At 36.2% G+C, this 19869-nt stretch overlaps 1 protein-coding gene and 1 long non-coding RNA gene across 2 annotated transcripts in view; one reads left to right on the top strand and one right to left on the bottom strand.

Annotated features, from left to right (window-relative positions):
• TNS3 (tensin 3) overlaps positions 1 to 19869 on the bottom strand; it is a 135578-nt gene that overhangs the window by 73945 nt on the left and 41764 nt on the right. The window contains exons 11-13 of the mRNA XM_066190326.1: positions 15695 to 15824; positions 14653 to 14718; positions 11268 to 11372 (exon numbers count right to left, since the gene is read on the bottom strand). Coding sequence (XP_066046423.1) covers positions 11268 to 11372; positions 14653 to 14718; positions 15695 to 15824 — 301 coding nt within the window. The remainder of the gene's footprint in view (positions 1 to 11267; positions 11373 to 14652; positions 14719 to 15694; positions 15825 to 19869) is intronic.
• Positions 1409 to 7159, top strand: LOC136293519 (uncharacterized). Its single transcript, XR_010722167.1, has 3 exons — positions 1409 to 1627; positions 3231 to 3308; positions 6998 to 7159. It is a non-coding gene; the product is annotated as an uncharacterized lncRNA (long non-coding RNA).

The raw sequence follows: 19869 nt of genomic DNA, 5'->3' as shown, positions 1-19869 counted from the left end.
AATAGGACATCCAAGACCCCACAGAACCTTTATCTGTGCAAAAGTTAAGATTAATTTCCCAGCCAAAAGGATCACATTTGTACTTCAGTGTTTTTACAAGTACTCTGGAGCAAGAAAAGATTGCTTCACATAGTACTAACTTCTAGACCAGAGGCTGGCTGCAATTCAGCCAGTATGGAACACGGGCAGAGTCAGCTAGCAAAGGCTCATCCTTAGAATACTACTGTAATTTATCATCCCTCTTTTGCCCACTGGGATCAACAGAAAATAATACCTGTTCCATGATCCAAAGTACAAAGAATAGACTGATACATTTACAACTGTCACCCAATACACAGAAGCTACTGTGTAATTTTGATTCTACTTCTGCAAAATTTTCTCAGTTATTTTAAGCAAAGACTTAACTTGAAGTACCTTGTGCTTGGATAACCAGCAAAAGAACAACATAACATCACACTACAGAAATATTGCCACAAGTATAAAACCCTAAGTAAAGTTTAAGGGTATTTCAAAGCCACTAAACTACATGAAACTATCTCCATTTTTTCCTATCAAAAGCAAAGTCGATCTTCAGGTATACTTCAATAATATGCAAATGCAAGTGCATAGTCCAAATTCATGATTATTCTTTTTAACAGATGAAACAGCATACACACCATGAGTCATGGCATTTCTCTTACTACACAGCTAGGCTTTCAGCAAAAATTAGTAACAGTCATCAAATATAAAGCAGCAGAAAAACACTGATGGCTCTACATGGTTGCCCAAAACTGTACAGAACCACAGTGAAAGGCTTAAAGTGGCTGTCTAAAAGGTCAACATCATGAATTTCCTCCTTTTTTTTAAGTATGGAACATGTAGTTCCACAGTATTGCCATTTGTAATAAAGTTGCTCCACCAATCTATGGCACAATAAATTGATCTTCAGGTGTTTTTAAACAAGTACACATATCAAAAAAGGAAGTTCAGACACACATATGTTTAGCAGACCTCTGATTTTCTAACTTACTAATTGAACTTAAAGGATTTTGCACTGGGACTCAAATGACTTGTCATTTATCTTCAAGTAATAGAGCAATAGTAGAAGCAATATGGGATAACCTTATTGATAATAATTATAGTATTTTTTTTCTTGTAAAAAAATTGAAGATGGTCTACACACATTCAACATAAGGATATATTAACATATCAAATTATGTATATTTGGTGGAAAACTTATACTGTACCTAAATGACTTAAAAACTGTGAGGAGACTGTGGGGAGCCAGATAAAGATAGTGCTGAGTGCAGTCTTGACCTTAATATATTACAGCTGTGTTAATTATCCAAGAGTGCAAACAGCCTTGCCCACCCAGATATGGGTGTGATAAAGACTGAGTTAGCTGGGAAGGGGTTTAGTTGGAGTCTGCTAGCTGTGCTGTGAGGAGGAAGGGGTAGGAGGTTGTGTGAGGGACAGATAGTGTAAGACACTATACATAGGACAGACAGGGTTAGGCAGCCGTGCTAGGAACAGGGAAAGGAGCTAGCTGGAATTGCAGAAGAAAGAGAGAAGAAGTGCTGAGGTGTTGAGTCTACAGACTAGCTGCTGGCATAAATGGACCCTGAGAGCTGTGTGGAGTTACCTGTGGGTGAGTAAGGGGAAAAGGGATGAAAGACTTTTAGATAACAAGGACCTGATGCTTAAAGCCTTCGGAAGTTTTTAAAGAAACGTTCCAAGTGCAGTGTCCATCTTGACTTCCACAAAGAAAATTTTATGTGTGTTTACTGAAAGGAACATGGGGAATATCCTGATACAGAAAATTTTAGATGAGCTGCAGAAGTTTAGCAGGTTCCTTAAACGGCCAATAGTTTAGGCAACATTGTTCAAGGTTCAAGACAGAGAAAAACAATGTCTAGCCCATACTACTTGAGAGAGCTCACTGCTCTGGGCCCTCTCAGAAACCATACAGATCCTTCTATCTGGGACTCTGAGAACAGAGAAAACATAAACAATAAAAAAGAGCTGTAGTAATGCAACTTTTACTTTCATAGTTGACGGGAGTGTAAGAAAGAGAGAGTAAGAAATAGGATTGAGTTCTGACCAAAAAAAACTTCCCTCTGCTTACTTAAAGTTGCCTCCATCTATTCAGTCTGGAAGGAGTTTGAACTAGTACTCTTCTTCAGCATTTGGATTCTGCCCATGTTTGAATGCAGAATCAGAGGAGGTATGATAAATATGCAGGTAGACCTGCAGTCTACCCCAGCTCTCACTTTCCTCTTATTGCTTGGCAGTCTGATCCAAAGCTTTCTGATGTCCAGGAAAATCTTTGCAAAGAACTTAAGCCTTAAAAAAAACAAATCAGAGGTAAATATTTAACACTTAACAAGTGAAACTGCCAAAACAGGGATAGAGGTGCCCAGGACAGCTTTCTGGGATCAATACATGGATAACAAATTGTATTATCTCTAGCAAAGCTTCCCTTACCATTGAAAAACAAGCAAAGCACTAGGGTTGACTACACTAAAGGCTGTTAATGTTATTTGTACAGCTCAAATTCTTCTGTCACTTAAAAAACTATTATCTCCTGGTTTGGAAGAATTTATTAACCACAATTTACTATCAGAAGTGCCTGTGGTCTATAGTGTTAAAAAACCCACAGATTATTAAGCTTCACTCTGTACAGATTATTGAATATAACAGGCACCTCTTCAAAATTCAGACATTAAAATCTAAAGCTGTGGGACTCAGGAGGGCTAGTCTTTTATTATGTTCTTTTCCAAAGTCAAGGGAAAAAACCCACCAGCACATACATGAGGTGGTTGTTAATGCACTAACACCATCTTGGAAACACATGCAATGGAATAAAAAACCTCTCTACATATCACTATTTGCAGAAGATGCTTTCTGCAGAAACCTTTCCGGGAAAAGTCCTCAGTTCTTCAGTAAGTATTCAATGGCAGAAACCTAACACATATTATTTAATTAACCAGTGTCCCAGACACTGAAAAAAATTGACAGTTACAAGATAGTCCAAATAAATCCCAGCATGATATATTTGCTGAAAGAGCCCTCCTTCAAAAACTAGTACTTGTCATAGAACCAAGCCTTCCTGACCAGAGTGCCTTCATAACAAAACAACACATTTTGAACAAGCTGTAACCAGGAACTCTTCAGGCCTTTCTAATCAACAGAACATGCTTGCCAATGGGGAGAAAAGTGTGAACATCACAAAACCATTATCTTATAAACAGAGTGTTGCAGTGGCCAGCTGAAACCATGAAGCAGGACCAAGAGAGTCACTGGAAAGAAGTCTAGCCAAAAAAGGAAAGGTACATGATGATAAAAGACCAGCAAAAGAGCAGAAATTACCCCAAATCAGAACAATATGATTACTCTAGGATTCATCAGAAAAAGGATTGCTGTTGCTTCATGGTGACCTAAAATACCTATCTCTTGTTCTGTCTTTCCAGAGATTTGTCATTTGTCAATCATAACAAATTTGGTATTTTAACTCAAGTTCATTCATGCACATGCAATGGTTCTATGACCTCTTATATCATGTAAAAATGGTATCATGACTGATATGACTCTATTCACATTTCCTTTGTTTCCTAGAGTAAACACTCACATATATATTACACATAACATAGTTCAGTGTTTGCGTGCTTTGGTAGAGACACAGAGTGGGGATTTAATTGCTTCTCCTTCTGGTCTTAGGAAAGAACCAAATCATAATTTGTACTAATACATTTTGGATTGTTTCTTCCTGACACTTTTAATCTCTGATGCTGCCATGCTAATTTTACTCTTGAGCAAGTAAGGTGTTAAAATATATCCAATACCTATAACATCAAAAAGGTAATTTTTCTTTGTCTAATGAAGTTAAATAGGTGAGATGCCCTATTGACTTTAAAAGGAGTAAGAGCTGTTCAGGAACCAGCTGCAGGGAAGGAAAACACTGTGGCAGAGGCTTGCCTCTGATGCCCTTTTTGAGCTTACCTAGAAACAGAGGCTAGACAACGTTCAGAGAATAAAAGTGGATATATTTAATGAAGGGCTCTCAGGTACATTAAGGGCAGATGAAGCCTCCCCAAGGGGCTACATCCAAAATGGACAATGGTCACAAGGTTTTCAGACAGATATAAGTTTGGTCTATTTATATGTCAGGGGTTAATCCTCCAATTACAGCTTCAGGTAAGGAAGTCATATTCCCCCAGTTTGCTCCCCTTGATTCACTTTTCTTTATACTTTTCGGGGTGTAGGGTGTCCTTGAGTTTCAGGCCTAGAGGAATTGTTGTGTCTGACCAAAATGTGTAGACTGTAGCTAACACTTTATATGGAGTTTAGAGTTATGCATTAATGCAGTACAGGATTTGAAAAATATAAAGGCGAAAATCTTAAGGCATCACCTCTTACAACTTTTTATTCAACCTGGTCCATTAAATAGGTTGTAAGGTTGGGTGAGGAGGTTTCTCCTGTTGTATCTGTACATGGGAAGAGAAACTGATTTGGACATTAGTGTTTAAATTAACAACATTAACAACCATAGATTGTAGCTGACATGACTAAAACAGGCACGTGCTAAATGATAAATACGAACTTGCTGAAAAAAACATATAAGCTGGGCAAAGATAAACTTGGTTTAAAAAGCAGTGTTACATGGCCCCTAAGTTAATGCTAGTCACAGTCAGTCATGTGTTACCTTCATTCTAGTTTCTACTATCTGATTCTGCTGTGCTGAAGAGAGAGGTCTTTTGCAGTCTTATAAAAGTAGAACTGCAGAGAATATTTAAATGTCATATAAACTACATTAGCATCTATTAAACCACTCAAATTTCACCTTATGGTGTTTGGGTTTAGAAGTGTAATGAAAGCTTTTGAGAAAGGGCTAGTGAATAAACAGTGTTGTTGTTGGGATAACAACACTGCCTATTACTGAGACAGGACAGAAATAAATTGGAGGACATTAAAATGCATTTTTTCTTTTGAAAGCAAAAAATTGGCTCTGCAGTAGCTTGGAAGTATTTTACAAGTGCAACCTGTGCTTCAGATAAACCTGTGCACTGTTAAAAACATTTATACCAAAGGGTGTGGAGGCAAGTGTTCCCAGAAATGGAAGTACAGGCAGAGAGAAGCAGGAGGCTCATGGAAAAAATCCAAGGGCCTAGGGAACCCTGGTTCTAATCTCTTCTTGTCTTCAAACATAAGACTTTCAATATTTAGGTTAGGTATAACTATTCCTCTTTGGCCCTTAGTATTTTGGGGGTGATTCTCTTTTTATCTGAGCTAAGTTTAAACTCAGCAGAACTGACAAATGGTAGCTAACAAAATCACTGCCTCAGGCACTAAGTAAAATGCATATAATTTCTCACTTCAGACACTGTCTTATCAATACAGTTCTATGTTTGGGTAAAAGGAAAAAAATATTTTTCAACAGAACTGGAAAGGCCAAGTTCTGGAGCTCAGCTTAGCACTTAAGCAAACACTTAAGACTCTCAATGAAGTGTTCAGTTTAGATAAACATTCCTATGACATTCTTAGAAGAGACATAAAAGTAACTTTGTATCTGTAAATCCTTTGAAAGTGGCCCCTGGCTGCACTTAACTGTTGGCTCCTGTCTGACCAATGCAAAATACTATAATCGTTTTCTTTATGGGGAAAAAAAAAATCAAACACAACCAAAAATCCCAAATCCCCAAAGCATAAGTCCAGAGAAAATACAGTCCAAATCAATCTTAGCTTATCAAGCACAGTCTTGAAAACATCTGTGTGAAATTATATTTACTCCCTAACATATTGACGTAACAAAAAATATAAGCCACAGTATTGTTACAATTAATGCTGGACTAATGAAGATGGGAAAAGAGAATTACCTATTGCTTCACACTTAAAAATGAAACTTTGTAATCCTATGTTTGCATTCAATGTTTCTAACATACAAAAAAAACACATTTAATACTAATTTGTCTCTCTTTGTCAGCTTCATGATTAGGTGGACTAACTAATTTAACTTATTTCTGTTGAAGAAAAGAACATACAAGACTTCAAGAAATAGAAGAATTAAGTTTTCTCAGAGAAAAATCAATTAAAAGCAGACACTCCACAATGTTTCAGACATTTTTCAAGCGGGCAGCATTTTATAGTGTAAATTTGTCTATCTTCTATAGGGTTCTCTATTTTTACTGTCAAATAGAGGGGAATTGTTAGACACATTTTATCCCTACCTCCTACCAAATTTCTCTTTGTCTCAAAGAGTACTGCATTCAACTGTTGACTAAAAACTGAAATTAACATTTATTCAGTAGGAATTTGTTCTTCAGCTTCACTCACCAGAAATGGCATCAAAGCTGCCATTTTCTTTGGTAGTCATCTGCATCCTGTTAAGGTACCAAAACCAAGCAGTTTTGCCTCAGCTTTTGAGTTTCGAAATATTGAAGGGGCCCTCTGGGAAAAACAAGTGTTTAACAACATAAAAAGACGCCTCCCTACTGAATAGCTATTTACTTTGGGCTGAGGAGGAGAAAAAAATCTCAGTAGAAGTAAAACATCCCGTCTTGTCACAGGACATGGGTGCATACCAGAATGTTGGTTATTTATTGCCTCCGTGGACACATTTATTGCATACATGGAGACACTTCTCAGATACTTTCCTTTATGAAAAGAAAAAAAAAAAAAGCAGGAGCAAACCAATTTATAAATATTTGGCAAATTTTGACTGATTGTTGTTGATTACAGTTACAAAAGACTAGAAAATTTGGAAAGCAACACTTTTGAGAGATAGGAATTTGGATTCACTCCGGCCTATTCTATTTGGATTAAAAAGATCATTTTTTGCCAAAGCCTTTTCTGTTCTAATTGTCAAACACCACTGAGAAAGCAAAGGTACTTTGCTGGGAAACAAAGAGCAAGACCTTGTTGAGAAAGAAACTTGAGAATCTGCTTTGCAAAGACTAAATCAAAGTCCTTCATTTGTCATTTTGAGCAATTCTAATGTGCACATGTGCTTATCTTTCCACAGACTGTACAGCTGGAAGACAAAAGAGTACAGAGGGATTTAGCAGTTGTTAAAATAAGTGAAATGTCTTAAAATGGAACACTGAACAAGAACCATGTGCATTTCTCTTGCCAATCCACTGAATTCAGTTGAGCCAAAATAAATACTGTTTTGGCCAACAATGAACTTTGCATTTACCAGTTTTCTTTATTGAAAATGAATTTGAAATTGTGTATCTCAGTCAACTGAATGCCGAACACACAATGGCATTTTCTCTCTAGAATAATTTTAGCATGCTATCTGTATGAATGCATTTCCCACACTCAGCAAGTGTTTTCCATAAAGGGAAAAGTTTAAGACTCATCCCTTGCGTTTCTTATAAGAAAAAGAACCCAGAAATTTCTTTGCTGTTCTGACAGGAGTTGGCTCAGTGCTAAGAGAGAAGCATCTATTAGACCTTGTCACCCTTCTTCAAACCCTGTGTCTCTCTCTGTTGGCTGCAAGCCAGAATGTCCCTCCTTAAACATTCAGTATTTAGCAAAGAGCACAAAGGAAATTAGAGGCTTTTTGGAGTGTTTGTAGCAGGGTGTCAGATTTCTCAGACACCTGTATGCGGCTTATCATTTGTTTTCTGTAACAGTTGTTATTTTGTTATTTTTATTTATTAAACCTTTTGCTTTACAAAACACCTCTAAAGAGCAGTCTCGCTCAAATTTAGCCACTTCTCTGCAAAAGCTGGACCCTCAGAGATCGATACATTAGCATGTAGCTTATAAGACTCTGGCCATGTGCTAATCTGTATCAGCTATCAGGGTGGTTAGAATAGACCTGAGTTAAAGCAGACAGACAATGCAAAAGGAAGAGTAGCATTCATATGTTCTTCCAATAATTCACCTTTTCTATTAAAATGAGTTTATGTTATTTAGCAACGTATATTATTTTAATATAGTTTTATTTTAATCTCTTTTAAAAATCTGATTTAATTTTCAGAACACTTCAGAGCCTAGGCTTTTACCAGGATCCACTGGCAGGTTTCACATAAAGTGATGGATCCTATTCAAAAAAGACTTGCATTTTCAACAGGAGGGAAGTGTTTAGGAACAGTATCTCTTATGTACTATGCCAAGTAATAATCCAGGAAATTATCACTGAGAACTAAAAATAAACTCCTCAACAAAAGACAAGTCAAACCTTTGCCATTTTCCTCAATCCCTCTGGTTTGGGGTGGGGGGAGCTTTTTTCAATACTATTTCTCATTTCATATTAGAGAGAGATCTTGGAAGATGCTACACGTGTGGCCACAGGTATCTTGTTATTTTGCAGCAAATGAACAACCTTTTGTGAATCCATATACATTTATTGTATGGTAAGTGATACTTTAATAAAAAAAAATAAAGAGTGCTCAGAAGGATCAAAAGTACTTTCTGTTACTTCCTACCACAAAAAGTCCTTCCTGACTTCAAAACCACAGGAAAAGCAATGGCAACTATGTCAGACTTCTACATGGCAGTATGAAGATCCGATTCTTCTGGTTCCAAATACTACATTTAATTGCATACATTTAACAGTGTAACAGAAGTCTCTGTGCTAATGTACTGCTCAAGGAGGAGGACATCTGATATAAATTGAAAATTAGGAACTTAATATAATTTTTCATCCATTATGGAGGACCACTTCCCAAGGGACCTGAAAAGAAACAGTATTTATAGGAAGAAATACAAATAATTTACTTCTTTCCAATTGTTAAAATTCCTTAAGAATATTAAGAATGAAGGATAAGGAACTAAATTCAGATAGCAAATTGTCCATAGCTTGGCTATATTCAACACCTATGTACACAATCTTATTAGAAAAGGGTTCAAGGTTATTTAAAAGGCAATTGCTTATGTAAACAACACATGTTCACAAGGCTCTGCTTTAGCCTTCCTGACCACCCTGGTAAGGAATTTCATAGGCCCACATTTTTTGAAATTAACAAAAAGGTGTATAATTGTAATATAAGAATCATCTGTCACACTAACATCTCATATTCTTCCTACTGAAATTCCTGTGGGAAAACAGGTACAAGTAAAACCAGAAGACCAGCTCCTACATAAGGCTAGGGGTTTAACTTAATGTAAAGTGAAACTGAAAAAGGCGCTCTGTATGAGAGTTCCCTGTACCTTAAACATATCACTACTGTTATGCACTTTCAAGTGTACCATGAATTGCACCTTAATATTTTCTGAAGTACAGAAAATATTCTCTCTCAGATTTCAGGATTAGACCTAAAGGCCTCATATTCCAAGGTTTTTGACTTTGATCACATTCTGGATGTGAAATCAGCATCTCCTCTTAGTGGTCTCTCACCTGTAGTGAAAACTAGGATGCAATACACATTTTTAACACACAAGCATGATACTAAACATGTGCATAAACCATAAAGAGAAGCGTGTCATGGTGTTTATAAATCTTACACAGAAGATGACCTAACTGCACTATATTTACCTTAAGCAGAAGACTAAGCTCAAACTTGTGTTAAGTAGACCCCATCCTCAAGGGAAAAATACAGCTGTTGCCTCTGTATGTGCTCCTCGTGATCTTTTGCCCAGCCTATGCAGAGACATTGCTCTGCCTGCAATTCTCTTATTGAATATCATAGGGTCACTGTTTGCCTCATAAATATTTACTTGAGAAAATAATAACTAGATACATCTATTATTATGTTATATTTTCTAGCTTAAACTCAAGTGGGGTTTTTGCAGATATACAATGAAATTCTCAATATCTATGCTACCACATCATATTTCTGTTCTATCTCAGGTAATTTAAAAAGTATACCCTGCACACAAATTAGATACAAAAATCTATTAAATAGCACATATGACTTCTGAACAGCAGGCAAACAAGCTAGTTGTACTTGTAAATGGTCTCTGACCAACTCTTATCGAAGACATGAGCAGCATACAGTTCTGTATCTCCAAGAGTGCCTGCCTGCATGTTTATCTCTGCTTTTAACTTCCTGTACTGTTGTAGTTACCTACAATGCAACGCATGTGGATGGGAAGGTCAAATCCATCTAGCCAATCAATCTCAGCAATTAAAAAATATTTGACATCAATCCATTGCTTGTTGAGGGCTAGGTATGTACAAAGGAAAGGGGAAAGGATGGCAGGGGGAGGAAGGGAAAGGAATCATAAATTATATGGAAACATCATGGGTAGGAATTAAGACATCACTTCCAGTCAAGATTCTCTCTGACATTACTCCTTCTAAAATACACTGCACAGTTGCATCCAACTCTGATGACTCCCTATGGAGTGGTCTACCTGCTGCATGCAACAACTGTTCTCTTTCCACCTTCTATTACCCCAGTTTTCTGCACATTAGAGTGTGATGTGCATTAGAAAATACTCTTATTTTAAGAGTGAGGTAGTGGAAAAAGGTCAAGCTCCCAGTAAGCTTCTGCCCTCACAGATGTGGTCATTAAATGGTCAATGCTAAATCCAGATTATAAAAATCAGTTGAAACTGAACCTAGAGAGCAGCTAACTAGGTATCCTAGCTTCACGTGTCTCTCATTTGATAACAGACAAGTTGGGAAAACAAGAACTTTGGCATCTATTCTATACTTTATCTCATGTTTTTATCTGCATGTGCACTGAGGTGTGCCACCACAGGTGTTACATCCTGAGTCCTTACATGAAAACTACATCCATTAAAAGCACAGCATTCACTCAAGCAAAACATCAGGAGAGCATTCACACTGGAGTCAGTATCTACTGGAGGTTTTCATCTTTTGTACATGCCATCTGATTACAGAAAAAAAATCTAAAAAAACTGAAAATGGGTACAGTTACAAAGGAAGATATGAAAATAGGCACATCCTTTACTGTTCGTTTATTAACAGCCTAGTGCACATTCTGATATATTCCAGGTAACATAGTAACCAAAATCTACAAACTCACCATATAATTTTGTTGTTCTTAAAATTCTATATTAGAATTTCTATTCCAACTAGAAACTTTTGGACAAATAAAAATGTCTGTAGGTAAATTTACAAATAAAAAAGTAACTTGTATCAATCAGTTGTGTCTCAGTTCGTTCTGTGTATTAACAGGATTAACAGCTTTCTTTCCTAATTAGAACGACTAATGCTAAATAGGGAAGGGTAGACAGCTAGTTCACACAGTAAAGTAGCATAAGCTTCAAGCAAATCAAGTCTCCTTTCTTCTCTCAAACACTCTGGAACAGTTGCAAAAGGTTTTTCTCTTTTCTAATGTGACAAAATGGTCTAATGTGACAAAATTACTCACATTCCCCATCAGGGTTCATATTTTCATAGGAATCCCAGCGTATTAGTGGGTCTGATGTATTGTAATCAACAATTACTCCATCATCATTCTGAAGGTGCTCACATCCTAAAATGAAGCATGTTTGAGACCAAAAATTATTAGTCACATATGTAATTATATACAGACACAGATGTATGTATGCAGCCTTCTGACAGTTGTTTGTTCCCTGAATGGCAACACCCTATTCTGAAATATAAAAAGTAGCAAGAGGGGAAGAAAGGTTAAATAAAATAGTTTTTAAAAAAGAGCTTAATTCATCATTCAGAGAATTTTATCTTGAGCTTTTTGATTATGATGTAGGCTAATAACTTGGATCAGTCCCTAAATGCAACTAACAAAGATGATCCACCCAACCTTAGAGGGTCAGATTTTGAGAATGAAACCATGAGTTATCTGTAAGGAGATGGTTCTAAAGGAATGAAAAACTAGACTTTGTTACAGATTTCATTCTGATTCATATAGATTTTCATTCTGATACCTGAGCAATTTATCACTACGGATGAACAGGGAGAGCTGAAAACTGTGACTTCATGTCCCTTCCAATTCCCCTAAGGTGGCAGCTCTGTAGAATCTGAGACTAGACAGCTGGCTTTCAATGTGTTTTGCTGCATTTAAGGATGCTCTGCCGAACACACCTGGAATTTTCAGCAGTAACCCATGTTTTAGTGCCCCTAACAAGGCATTAAATAATGTTCAGGTTTTAAATGGATACAGTGAGGAATTTAGGCATAGTCCACAGATTCAAAAGCAAAACACAGGCATCAAGAACTCATGACATTGAACTTGGCTTTGACACTGATACAAATCAAACAGACTGTCTTTTCTGTCTAGATGAGGGAACAAAGAAATCCTCAATTATCAAACCTTTGGCTGTGTCTACAAAGCAAGTCCTACTATAAATTTTTCTAAAGCAACAGTATTATGCACATACTGTGACTTTTAAAACAAAAATAGTTACAACTAGGACAAGAATGCTATGGTCCTGTACCTTTATGTGCAGCCTGAGAAAAGCCATCTGTAGAGAGTTTCTGTGATGACATTTGTCACAAGGCAGATTTATGAACTCTATTATTAAATATTCAGGGATATACTCTTGGCAACTGCATTCTTTCTTAAAAATATCACCGTCAGTTATGTTCTAAAATACTGTGTCCAGCTTCAAACTACAGAATACAAGAATTATATTAATAAATTGAAGCAAATTCAGGGAAGCATGACCAGGGTGGTCAGGACTGAAAGACTTTCCCTGTGAGGAAAGGCTGAGGAGTCAGGGCTTTTTCAGTCTGGAGATGGGATGGTCTTGACAAGGAGCTGACAGCAGACTTGAAGACCGTAGAGAAGACAGGAGCAAGGCAGAAGGAAAAGAAACAGGCAAAATTTGAATCTAGATAAAAGTAGAGTCAACATAAGGAAAAAATAATTCCACTGTGAGGACAGACGTGGGCTCATTCCACTGTGGGCTATTTAAATAGCTCACCCACTGAGGCTCTGTCCTTGAAGTTTTTCATGATTTGACTGGACAAAGCTCTAGGCAAACTGGTCTAATCTCACAAATGAGCCTGGTTTCAGCAGAAAGATGGACTAGTAATTGTATTCTGTAATTCTATAATATTTTCAGATGTGGAAAACTAGTTTTGCAGAAATTGTAAATAATTATTTCAAGGTGTCACCAAAAATTGGGAAATAAACTCTCCAACCAATTCATAGGTTAGAAAGCCAACATTACTAGCAGCGCTGGCTGCATGGGATTTCTCCTCAAAGCATGTATCCCCAGTAACCTAACAGATCAGGTTATATTCCTGAAACAAATATATACTCATCACATTTCCTGAATACATGCATATTTGCTAATTATTTCTATGGACTTATTTGGATATGGTTCCAGATTTTCTGATTAATTTTTTCTCTTTGAGAGTATTTCAAATGTGCTGATGTCATAATGTACTTCACTTATCATTCTTTGTTCTGATATATGATCCTTGTTCTCAAAACTAAGATCTCTGCTAGTACATATTAATCACTAATATAAGGAAATAAGGAAGCATTAGCTGGCACAAGACTTGTTAGTCACAGATGTAGAGAATTAACACAAGGTCACATTAATCTCTGGTATTTGTATTAAGCACTGTATGGTGCAAAACTAAGTATTAACCACAAATATAGGGATCATTATACTATTGTACTAAAGTTAAAGAATTTTTCAACATCTTCCCAGACTGCTGCATAGATGACTTCTTAAAGAAATATAACTTGTTCAGTAACAAAGATGAGTTGCTCTTCCTAGCCAGTTAATTCCTTAGACAGCAACTGAATACAAACATCCAAATACTTAAAACCTTACTTTCCAACAGGTGGAAGCTTATTAAAAAGTCCGTACCTCTCATTTGTCATCTAAGGAAGGGAAACTGGAAAAAAATCTTGGTCCTTTTTTAGACATGTCAACTGGCCTGTCTTCAAGCATTTACTATCCAGAAACATTTAGAACAAGCTAGACAAATTCATTTATAAAACTGGTTTTCTTTTATGGATTTCCAACAGGCTAAGTGAGATTTTTGTGCTCAGCTGGACAGAATCCAACTTCTTAGTGGGTGCAGCCAAAATTTTCTAAATTATCAAACTCGTGGAAAAAAAAGGAGGAAAACATGCAATTCACAGGACAGTGAGGACACTGAATGGGAATATGTATGAGATAGACAGTTAAGAATATTTGGTTTTCAATCAGTCTTAGGCAGAATCCATACTTTTTGGGACACCATAAAATGACTAAGAACACATTCATTAACAGAATTAAACTGGAATGATCTGCATAATCTTAAACTCTTAATGCAAGTAGGAATTATCACATAATCTTAAACATATTAAAACAGAATTTCAGAAGCATGAAGAATATCCTACAAGCCAACTTCAAAGCAGAAACATTTCCAAGAAAACTATAGCTGTATCTCTTTAAGCTAAACTGAAGACAGTCCAAACTTCAGTACTGCAAACATAATCAATTATGACAACATTCAAAAAAGGTTATGGGATAGGCCACTGCTGTCACTTATGCTGAGCCAAACCACCTACTATCTATGTTCTACACAGATACACAAATGTTTTCTACTAGTCGTAGCAAGTGTTCTGGTATAGCTTTAAAACAAAATCTGGTGAGTTCTATGCTGATACAAATGCTGATCTTTATTAACTTTTTCAAATTTAAAACAGTAACATACATTTTAATGAAGAAGTAAGATTTTTTACAAGGGAAGTGGAATAAAAGAGGAAAAAAGATTGTAGGGTTTTTTTAATGCATATTTCAATAGGATTTATTTTCAAATTAAACATATTTTTGGTTCTCTATGCTCACCTTGAATTTTCTCTGGAGTTCCTGAAAACACTAATTCCACCTTACTGTAATCAGGGAAATGGTCATCTGAAAACAAAGGACAGGATTTCAGCAAGATGTTTCCCAGGAGAGCAGTTTCAGAGCCCTCAGAAATCAGGATTCTCCATAGCTATCTATACATGTACCGTCATCCACTCTTCCCACTTGCATCTTAGTGATCTGCTTTTAAAAGCAGATTCTTTGTGCCACACATTCTCCAGAAAAGACCACATAAATGCCGGCTGGAGTTTTGCTTGCTTTCTAGAACAGTCAAAAGTAGGAGAGATGTACAGTTCCTAACCCCCTCTCTAGATATTAGACAGACATGGCTTATAAAGAAAACACACCCAGGAAAATAAAAATTTTTCCCTATATTGGCTAAACCACAAAATACTTGACCACAAAACTTTTGGTAGCCTTATGTTCTATGTTGCAGCAAAATTTGTTTGATTTTAGTTTGCTAGTAACACAGGCTGAGGAAGTTCCAGTTCTGCATATAAACAATAAAACTGACTATATGATTTGGAAAATATGAGGACTAGTGTGACACATTTTCAAGTGTGTCTAAAAACTTTGTGTCCATTCTTTGATATTCTGAAGCATACTAAAAGACTCAGACTCTGTCACAAGCACATTATCAGACTTTATGACTGTTTTCACTAGTTAGAAAATGGAACAATTTAGCTCACCTTATTTCTTTCAATGATGACTAAGAGAGTCACCATTTAAATGAATGTGTTTTGTTTTTATAAATGTGAGAGAAGGTGATAAGGACTATGTAGGAGTATCTGAAATATTCTGACCAGTTAACTCACTTGAAGAGCTTTTCCTGTCATTAGGGTTTTTCTAGTGTTACACACTACAACTTAACTAACTCAAAGCAGTCTCCCTTTCCCCAAAAATAAGAAAGGGGAAAAAAAAAAAAAAGAATCCTTTTGAAAACAGGTGCTGAAAAAGATCATCATGTGCACATGCTTGCACGCCTGCACATATGCACATCCAACCAACCACAGAAGACAAGTACCTTTGTTGGCATTATCCAAGTCTTCTTTGCCGAACACCAAGCCATGTCCTTGAATAGCTCCCGTGTGAAACTGAAGGCGAAAAATCACATCACGAGTGGCTGACCTGTATTTTTTGTGATAACACTTCATCTAGAAAGAGCAACATTTTATGTCAGAAAGTATTTTCCGACAATTCTGAAAAAAGGTATGTATATATTTGTTGCTAATTAAAGCAGCCACAACACAATTTATTGTAGACACCTCTGATGTTGGAAGAAACAGGGTATGCATTATTCAATCCTTTAAAATTACACAGGCCCAAGGACACTTCAAGATATGTAAAACATAATAATCACTATTTTCATTATTATTTTCATTATTATCAGTCACCAACCAGTAGGCTATGAGACACAATCACAATATCTGGCAGTACAATATTGAAATGCTGACCTGTATACAGACTTCTTCCCTATCAAATCAATGAATTTCAGAACACCCATTTCGAAATAACTGAAGAATATGAGGACTTTTTCAAAGCAAGTCCACAAGGTGATTATATCTATTTTAGGACTTGTAAAAAACTGCTCTAGTTATGACAGAATTTTATTTTAAGTAACTGCAGGAAGTTGATAGTAGTTTTGACACCTTGGCTAGAATGCAGAACTCTACAAAAACATCTATTAGGAATTTCAGTAGCTACTGTAGCCTACTGTAATACAAGGCACTCATCATTCTTACAAGAATATGTAAAAATTTTGTCAACCTTAGTCACAGGACTGAAAATTTTGTTATACTATCCTGATTATATCAGGATTTTATGATAAAGCAGATATTACTGAAATGCATTAAAAAGATAACAATTACCACTTTTATTTAAGTCAGAATAAGAAAAGCATCCTAGATAGAAAATGCCAAACAATTGAAAAGCACAGAGTTATTCAAATGAGATAATGCAAGAAAGATGTAGGAGCTTATAAGGGATGCTTTTGACAGTTGGAAATAAAACACAGTTATGAAATTCTCCTCACTACAGAACTTGAAAAATCTAACCTAAGATGTTACTATCTAGCCTTCATTATACTAACCTCATGATATTCTAAATTCGAGAAGTTAATCAGCACTGACCTGGCACACAGGACAACTTCTGAAATATTTCAACCCATATACCAGAAATGTTTTTTCAAGTATTCTGTATGCAAATCACATATTCCTAACCCATTATAAGGGTTGGGAGACTCTCTACGCATGTAATCTCTATTTTATCTGAAAGCGAGGAGGTTGTTTGTTTCTTTCTTTCTTTGTTTTTTTTTAAAAGAATCCCCTACAGTATATTGGCAATACCATGTAAAATAGTATTTGCTTCTTTTTTTAGATAGTGCTTTACATGCACTAAAAGGAACATTGTATACACACCCTTGTCTATTAAAGGAATAGACTTCCTTTAAGTCCAACACAACTACCAGCATCATTTCACTACTTTAATTACCAAAAGATAAGGTATGAGTAACAGTTTGACTGCTTGAGTCAATAAACAAATGCTCAGCCTTCAGTGCCAAGCAATTCTGTAAAGGCAAAACACCATCATAAAGGATGAAAAAGGCAAGTTTGCCCAGAAGTGAAATATGGACAGAAACAGAATTAAGAGAGCCCTGATGAGAGATGTTAGAACTAACCAGCTCCAAAATACAGAATTGGTATGAAAGTAACTGTGATAATTCCATTTATTTGTATTATGTAAGCAGAAATATTTGAAAATAGCTCATTTAAGTTTATATACTTTCATCCACAATTTAAGTTTTGGCTTTGCACAGTTGTTGGATTTACTCAAAATGCACTGTCTTTTACATATTCTCATTTATAAAAATGCTGAATGAGAGAAGGAGTTCCTCCTTCTTTCTACTTTGTAATTCAAAGTACCAGCTTTGGATTGAACCTAGATTAACTTAAAATTAAATAATTAAAAATTTAAATTTATTTAACTTAAAAATAAATTAATTTTAGCCCTAAAGAACTTACCTACAGAGAATTGTAATTTTTAATTAAAATCTGTCCTCTCTTACAATTAGTAATTTTTTACCTCTATATTCATAGACTGAAAATATCTTTTACTGTTCAGTATGCATAATAAGCTTTCAATGAACTCCAAGTGTAACTTTGAATCCTGACTCCATTCACTACCTTTTGATGCCATAATCAAGAATGAATGCAAGACATTGTAATGTGCTGGAAAATTCCTATATGTATTTACAGATGTCAGTGCAGATTTTCAAAAACTGCATCTGTTCTGTATCACTACACGCTATTCACATTGTGTTAACAAATTCCCTAAAGCTAAGGCAAGAAAGAATATTTTGTTTACCTTTTAAAAACAAACAAACAAACATTTCAAGTAGCTAAACCTTTTGGAATTGGAGGTGGAGCATTTTACAGATCATTATTTTTGTCTGATACCACTGAAATTTTTGCTTAGACATAATAAAAAAATATTCAAAACTTAATTGAAGTCTTTGTTTAGGAAATCCTGAAATGCTCAAAGAGACACTGGTTTGCTCAGAATTATCTCAAATAATAACATGAGATTAAGGAAGATTATCTTCTTTAAAATGATGCATTACAGAAAAGCTACGTGCTCTTTTTCATTTTAAAACCTCATTTGAGAGATACTGAGTTTATCTCAGACTGATTTCTGTTGAGGTCTATTCCATTTCCTTAGGTGCCAACAGTCTTTCAGTAAGTAACAGTGTCCTTTATTTGAAACTGTCTCAAAACTTTCAGAGTATGTCAATTTAGAAAAGTATATTTAAAAATTAAAAATTTCTCCGTTTTCCAGGGAAAGAACAAAAGAACAATATACAGAACTGAATGGGGAGGGAACATTAAAAAAAGAATCTGATACCAAAGACACTGTTGTGGTTTAGGAATGGTATTCCCCAATTCAATGTTCCCACTGAAACACTTAAAAGCACACACCACTTGACCACACCCCCTCGCCTTTTTCCCTGCAGCAGGCTGAAGAGAATTGGAGGCACAAACGGTAAAGATCACAGGCTCAGATAAAAGCAATTTACTGAAAATAGCAGAGAAATAAGACAATGAACAGTAACAGCAACAATACTAAGAACAGTGCACAAGAGAAGAAAAAAACAAACAAAAAACCAAGTTACATACGATTGCTCAAACCTCCCTCTCACAGAAATCCCGAAAGTGCCCAACTGCTCCTTCCACCATGCCATCCGAACCAGAAGAAAGCCCTTCCCCATCCCCCCAAAATGAAACGAGGTGGTATAGAATAACCTCTGTGTCCTAGCCATGTCCCTCCTGGCTACTGCAAAAATTAAACCTGTCCTGATCAGGACCAGGACATTATCCACCCTTATTCTATGCCATCTGTATCATGCCCAAATCTCACACCTTCTAAATATACACATTTATATACATATATATGTGTGTGTATATATATGTGTGTGTGTGTGTGTATGTATGTACATATGATGCTGTTTTACACCACAGACTCTGAGCTTCAGAAGGCTGAAATGACTCCTTTATTTTTGGGATGTGTCTCCCTTATATACTATTTTACACAGACCAATTTGATTGGTGAACAAAAGGAAAACTTCTTCAGTTACATTAGTCAGACCAGAGGGACATCAAAAAGTCCCTCCCAGGAAAAGGAATGAATAACAACGTACAGTTCACAAAAACACTTCTCTTGTTTACAGAAAATTCCCTGGGAAAAGAATTTCACTAAACAAAAACATGTCAGGCATGAAACCAGGGCTACATACATACACACACACAAGAGCACAGGTGCCATTTCCATAGCCACTGGCCCAATCCCTCCAAGATGTCTGCTGAGTACATTCAGTTTGTGACTGTGAATTCCATCTGTCCTAGGTGTCTTCTAGGGTAAAAGGGCTGGTGTGCTGTTGAGTGGTTGCAAGCTGAATCAGGAGCTCATAACTGGTGTATCTGGAGCAGTCCATTCTCACTGTTCATGGCAGTTATGGCATACAATGGCACTGTCATTCAGCAACCAACATTATACAATTTAGAATTACTGACTGTTCTCACCCAAAAATCAAACTCCTTTGAGGTGCACACCACAATTCCCTGTCTCTCTGCATTACACAACAGGTAATGTGCACCCAGTGCACCCAGGTCCTTGAGTAAAAACAATCCCATGGATGGGTTTGCC

This window comes from Chamaea fasciata, unplaced genomic scaffold (assembly GCF_029207755.1).
Source record: "Chamaea fasciata isolate MVZ Bird 193981 ecotype frontalis unplaced genomic scaffold, bChaFas1.0.hap1 SCAF_1, whole genome shotgun sequence".
In the NCBI taxonomy this organism is placed as follows: Eukaryota; Metazoa; Chordata; class Aves; order Passeriformes; family Sylviidae; genus Chamaea; species Chamaea fasciata.
Note: the sequence above shows the minus strand (reverse complement) of the source record. Positions and strands in the feature narration are given on the sequence as shown.